This window comes from Phyllostomus hastatus, unplaced genomic scaffold (assembly GCF_019186645.2).
Source record: "Phyllostomus hastatus isolate PE091 unplaced genomic scaffold, TTU_PhHast_1.1 phas_contig_304, whole genome shotgun sequence".
Taxonomy (NCBI): Eukaryota; Metazoa; Chordata; class Mammalia; order Chiroptera; family Phyllostomidae; genus Phyllostomus; species Phyllostomus hastatus.
In genome coordinates, this window is record NW_025333845.1 from 715,755 (window position 1) to 722,333 (window position 6,579).

The 6,579-nt window shown below is 38.6% G+C and overlaps 1 protein-coding gene and 1 pseudogene across 1 annotated transcript; one reads left to right on the forward strand and one right to left on the reverse strand.

Annotated features, from left to right (window-relative positions):
• The first annotated feature begins 341 nt into the window (after positions 1 to 341).
• LOC123819243 lies at positions 342 to 1,382 on the forward strand (annotated as a pseudogene).
• A 2,464-nt stretch (positions 1,383 to 3,846) lies between these two features.
• LOC123819281 (olfactory receptor 52H1) lies at positions 3,847 to 4,803 on the reverse strand. Its single transcript, XM_045839582.1, has one exon. It carries the CDS (start codon positions 4,792 to 4,794, stop codon positions 3,847 to 3,849), a length of 948 nt encoding a protein of 315 aa, XP_045695538.1. The 5' UTR covers positions 4,795 to 4,803.
• Positions 4,804 to 6,579: the final 1,776 nt, after the last annotated feature.

The following is a 6,579-nucleotide window of genomic DNA, read 5'->3' on the forward strand; positions in this document are numbered from 1 at the left end:
ATCAGGTCCTATGGGGGAGCACACTTCCTCAAGGTGTTTAGAACCTGGGAGCTACTCTTCCCTCCCAGCACCAGTGGGGACACCCTTGGCACTGATAAATATGCTACATTTCTAGTTTCCATTACAGCACTGCTGATAGAATTCACTGCTTATAGAAGACTTTAACTGAAAATGTTTTGTGTGCAGGGGGGAATGGGATATTTAAAGAGAATTACAGTGAAGCATAACATGGACAATAATTAGAATCAAACATTATTTATTATAAATGTCCTAAGTACATCCACTAATACCCTAAATAAAAAAATTTCTAGGAGGAAGACGCTGGCAGCCAGTGATGGGTGGGTGATGGGGACTTGAAGCTAGACACCTGGGGAGTGGCAGTGAGCAGCAGCGAAGGCAGCAGCCGGGACAGCGAGGGAGCAACAGCAGAAAGGGGCAGCTGGGTGTCGGCACTTCCGACCAGAGGGTGGGGAACTGTTGCTGAATGTGGCGCTGGTGGCCCTGGTGCTACTTGGGGGCCTACCAGCTGTGGGTGCGCAGGGGGGGTGGGGGGCGGGGCACGGGTTCCAGGCGCCGGGGCAGAGTCGGCCAAGGAGCACCCTGCCGCCACTCTGCTACATGTGAAGAGCGACTTCAGCTTGGAGCAGCTGCACCAATACTACGGGTCCTGCACCCCGCACATCCTGCTTGCAGTCAAGGGTCTTGCAATCAAGACCCATTGGCCTTCGACTTGACCAAAGGCAGAAAATTCTACTGCCCTTTGGGTCCATATGGAATATTTGCTGGTAGGGATGCCTCCAGAGGACTGGCGACGCTTTGCCTAGGTAAAAATGCACTTAAAGCTGAATGCAATGATCTCTCAGATTTGAATGCCTTACAAATGGAGAATGATTGAGAATGTGAAATGCAATTTAAAGAAAAATATGTTTATGTAAACAGACTGCTAAAACCAGAACAGTCATAATATACAGATGAAGAAGGGATTATAGGGGAAAAGGGTGAAGGGTTTGTAGAAACAATTGTAAAGGACACATGGACAATAACAAGGGGGGGTGGAAACAGGGGAGGGAGGTGAGAAGGGTTGGGATGGTGGGGAGGGGTGGGGGAAAAGGCAAAAAACTGTACTAGAACAACAGTAAAAAAATGTTTAAAAATAAAATAAAATAAACTATGCATGAACCAAGAGAGAGACAGAGCATGACAGAGAGAGAGAGAAAGAAGATACCAAGGATCACAATAAACAGGACTGAGCTTTGTAAATAACCAAATCAGGGGCCTTCAGGACTGCAATTCTTACTTCTTTTCACAGAATGTTCAGCGTCTTTGGATTTGGTTCACTGACTGCAAAAAAACATTCAACAGATTGTGTACAAGCTAAATGAGTCTAAGAAAATTTGAATACTAGACATTATTTATGCTGCCAAACTCATTTGTTGCAGTTGTTTGTGGTGTCTGGGGTTTCATCATCCTGAAAAGGAGACAAGAATTTTTTTAAAAATTTTAAAGAGCAAGGAAGTTACAAGGTTACTTTTTCTTTTAGGAAAAAAAAAATCAAAGACAATCAGAGATGTATTTGCTACTTAAGTGCACAAATCTCAGAAACAGCAAGGGATTCCCATTTCCTGTGCTGTGCTTTTGTTTTAGCATTGAGGGAAGGGGGAAATCTGGGAAGGAGAGGCAGGGCGCATGACAATTTGAATAGTTTAGGCTACCAAAACATTAAAATGTGAATCCCAAAACTTTTCTTGTTCAGTTCTGTCAGGAAAAAGGGGGAAAGAACCTTTATTTCTAAGAAATCTTTGGATATTAGGAGATGGGATTTCAAGTGTATTTAAGTAACCCCAACAGTAAGATCATTTGAAATAGTTTTCATCCTGTCCCTTCCACTAGATCAAGTCAATATTTATTGTGCCTTATTTCACTTACACAGACTTGAGTTATTTTTAGGAAAGCCCCTGTATGAATTCAGAAGTCAGTACAAGCAGCATTGAGACTGAAGTTGAAATATTCTGTTGACTGCAAAACCTTGATGTCATTCTGTGTATATAGAATGTAAAAGGAATATTCAGTGTTACTGCCACATATGTTAATACACACAAACTTAATTAGCATTGTGATGGCCAAACACATTTTTCCATGCTTTTCTCTTTTCAAAAAATTGAAAACCACATGAACAGCTTTATCCCCCAACAGCTTCCTAATTTTAGGAATCTGACCCTCACAGCTCACTAGTGTGGGTACATACAGCCATAGTGTGAATGTTGTGTGAGTGCGTGTGAATGTGCAAGAGCACCTTGGAAGGGACTCTGCAGATACTCTACACACCAGTGCCATTTTAATAAAGCATGTATAATGAACCAAAATAAGCTCGAGTTAAACTTTATACACAAATGGTAAGCCAGTGCATTATGATATGGTAGTCAGGATTGTGCACTTGATTCCAGATAAGGAAGGAAGAGTCCTAGAAATGAAAAAGCAGGAACTGGTTAACCAAGTTGTACACATGGTACCACATTCACTGTAACTTTAGGAAGAAATTCCATTTTGTAGGACACACTAAGAGATCTGAGTTTATTCAGGTAAAAATTGATATATAAAATGTACATATTTTTACTTTATATTTTGATGCCAACTGATTATACTGAAGTAACAGCACTCCAAGGGGTAATCATAGGACACAAAACAATAAAGGATATTGTACCAACAGGTATTAAATTCTTCCACTGTTGGTTGAAAACAGCCTTTATACATCAGTTATCCGATTTCAACATGACTATTTGGTTCTTAGTTGGAGACAAGTTATACCAAAAAAGACATTTTATTTATAAATCATCAATTAAAGTGAAGTCTCCTGCTTTCTGAGTGTAATACATGCAGTAGCCATCAAAGAAACAGGAACTTTTGACTGTAATTATAAGCTGAAGTATGTAAAATACAGCAGATCCTTAAATAACATAATTTCATTTAATATATATCATTTCACTATAAGATTGAGAAGATGCCATAGGAATTAATTCTTGTTTATTTCAGTTACCCTGTGGTAAAATTTGTTTGATTATATGTCATTTAAAGTTGCAAAACCTATCAATGACATTAAGTGAGAACTTGCTGTACTACATTCTCTTATATTCAGTCTTAGAATGTTTTGTAGAAAGTGATGAATTTCAGCCGAATCTTAGCTGAAGAATGGTTGTAAAGACAAGAGTGTTAGTGAACGCTTTGTGTGCTTTTCTGTAAAATATTTTCTGAACAAATTTGTTAAAGTACAGGTCCTCTGTATTAAACTGATATATATATGTGATATATATATATGATAAATGATTCATATATATATGAATTATTTGAGCCTAAAGTTCAGAAATAAACATACACTTGTGAATACAGAAACACTAAATATTCATGCAGTAAAAATTATGCAGTATGTTCATAAAAATGAGTAATTTTTGTGTTTTGGACTTGAAATAAACCATGTTCTATAGACAAAAGAAAAATAAATTTCTAATTGATATTTTCACTTTGTCTCTCTTTTTTAATGTCTTTGTCTCAACACATTTTCCTTTCTCCATAAGTGTAAATCTCAAATTCCAAATTTTTATTGTTATTTTTTTCCCATTTAGACTAACTCAGCTCTCTATTTTCATCTCCTTTTTCCTGGTCATTAACTGTAGAATAGCCACAGACAAAGAAATCATCAAGGAACTTTTTACACACAGACCCATCTCTTTCATAGAGATATTTTCCTGGTACGCAAAAGTACCTGCAGGCATTTTTTACTTTCAAGCATTTGCTTTTTAAAAATTATTGCTACATTAATATACACAAGCTTTTCCATTGTGCAGTGGAACATCATTTTCTACCTTTGATAGAAAGCAAAAGGATAACCTTATCTCTGATCTGCTTGGTCTTCACTCCATAGACAATGGGGTTGAGTGCAGGTGGAATAACTATATAGAGGTTAGCAAACATGATATGGAAAGTACGAGAAACATTATGTCCAAAGCGATGGGCAAGGATGGAGAAAAAGGCAGGTGTATAAAACATGAGGATGACACACACATGGGAACCACAAGTGCCAAGTGCCTTCTGGCGGGCATCTCGGGAAGGGAGGCGAAAAACAGCACAGAGAATGAGGGTGTAAGAAATAGCAATGAGAATGACATCTGAGATGACTGTCATGATGGGAACACAAAAACCATACCAGATGTTGATGGAAATGTCAGCACAGGCGAGCCGAGCAACACCTATATGTTCACAGTATGTGTGGGGTATGATGCGTGTCCTACAGAAAGGCAGGCGTGTGAGCAAAAATACATCTGGCAAGATGATGCAGAAGCTTCGAAAAGAGATGCCCACAGCAATTTTGATGATGGTCTTGGGGGTCAAGATAGTGTTGTATCTCAAGGGAGAACAAATGGCCACATAGCGATCAAATGCCATGGTCATCAGGATGGCTGAATCCAAGACAAAGCTATAGTGGAGGAAGAACATTTGTGTAAGGCACCCTGGGAATGTAATTTCTCGAGCCCCAAGCCAAAAGATACTGAGTGTTTTCGGAACACCAGCTATGGACAAGATGAGGTCAGTCATGGCCAGCATGGAGAGAAAGAAGAACATGGGTTCGTGAAGGCTACGCTCCACCGCAATGAGGTAGAGAAGAATGCAGTTTCCCACCACAGCCACGATATAGATGATACAGAAGGGAATCCCGATCCACACATGGTATTGCTCCAGTCCTGGAATCCCCACCAGGATGAAGGATCCTGGGTTGTAACTGCTTAGGTTGAAAATGACCATGGCAGACCAAGATGGCCCGGGTCCTGAGGACAGAGGGTGGTAAAGGATAGTTAGGTAAAGGATAGCACTCTCACTTCCAACAACTTATCATTATTGATTCCTAAGGATAAGGTGATCATATAATTTATCATCCAAAATAGGAATTTTTTAAGAGAATGAAAGTTGGTATTATAACAATGGCAAGTAACATTATAAATCAGGATTATCTTAGATAAAGTTAAAATATACAGTCATTCTACATATAGAGAATACTTTCTTCTTCTTCTTCTTTTCTTCTTCTTCTTTTTTTTGTACTGATTTAAACAAATTTTCTCAGGGAGCCTTCCAGATTGACTACAGCCACTCCTTTCATTATATAGTATACTCTTTTTTTTAAAAAAAAGATTTTATTTATTTATTTTTAGAGAGGGAAGGGAGGGAGAAAGAGAGAGAGAGAGAAACATTAATGTGTGGTTGCTGGGGGCTGTGGCCTGTCTGGGAATCGAAACCTGCGACACTTTGGTTCGCAGCCCACGCTCAATCCACTGAGCTACGCCAGCCAGGGCTTATAGTATACTCTTAATACAAGTTAACAAACTACTAAATATTCTTTTCCTTGGGTTGGTAGATTATAGTTTACATGAGTTTTTGGACATTTTTGGTTAAGATCTGCGTGTTCTGTCATTGTGGAATATAAATCTCTGCCTCAGGGCAATTACTTATACCTACCTACCTGGTGACTGGTTCTTAGAGTTGTGAAGTCAACAACCCTTTATTGTCATTCAAAAACTTAAGTCAGCTTACGTGAGCTAAGTTTCTACACTATGAGCTGACTTTCTACACTATATTGAATAATTTAATTCTAATTAGAAAAGTTTCCTACAGTGGAGGTTCATGGGCTCTGTTTCTGAAAAAAAGTTGTTTTCCAGAACTGTATGAACTATGTAGCTGCATAATAACCTAATCTTTTGGACTAAATGACACTATTAGTTAAGATTTCTGCCCAAAAGAAAAATCGTTTCCTTGTCAATACATATTCTATTAGATAGACAATAGACCCCTAGCGTACATACTTTCTCAGATATGCACACATATTTAATACTTACAACCTCAAACATGTTTTGTTTGATATGTACATTCTCAAGTACATTTTACCATCATATGTTTACCCTCACATTATCTTACACAAACATAAACTCCCCACCTCCTTCCCACACTCACACACACATACCACACACCCACATGCACTGCACACATATCAGTGAGAATGCAAACAAAATATTCTATGATTGGATTTTGGATTTTGGCACTTCCATTTAGTTTGTAACATCCCAAAACCTTTACTCAGAGAATTTCTCTTTTAAAAATTAGGTTATACAATACCTTCTTCCTTCTCCAGCAATGTGTTCACATGGAATACTATATATAATATACAAATAACTAACCCCACAGCAAGGCCAGGGACTCCCAAGATCAGAACTAAGAGGAAGATTGTGATGGCCATACACCTCAGATTCCAAACTTGATAAGGATATAACTCACTTTCAACCTTATCACTACCCCAACTTTTTGTCTTAATCTTAGGCCCATCTCACCATACCTTCTATCTCCCAGACCAGTACTTGTTTCCTCCATTCTTCTGCTTTTGGCAAATGAGAAACAGGATGTTCTTTTCTTTCTGACCTTCATTTATCTACACATAGAAACACATTTCTTATAGTTTTTCTATTTATAGGAATTGTGTCTTCACAATTCATATGGTCTAGGTTCTAGGAGCACAGCCCAGAGTTCAGGCAGTGGGCCAGG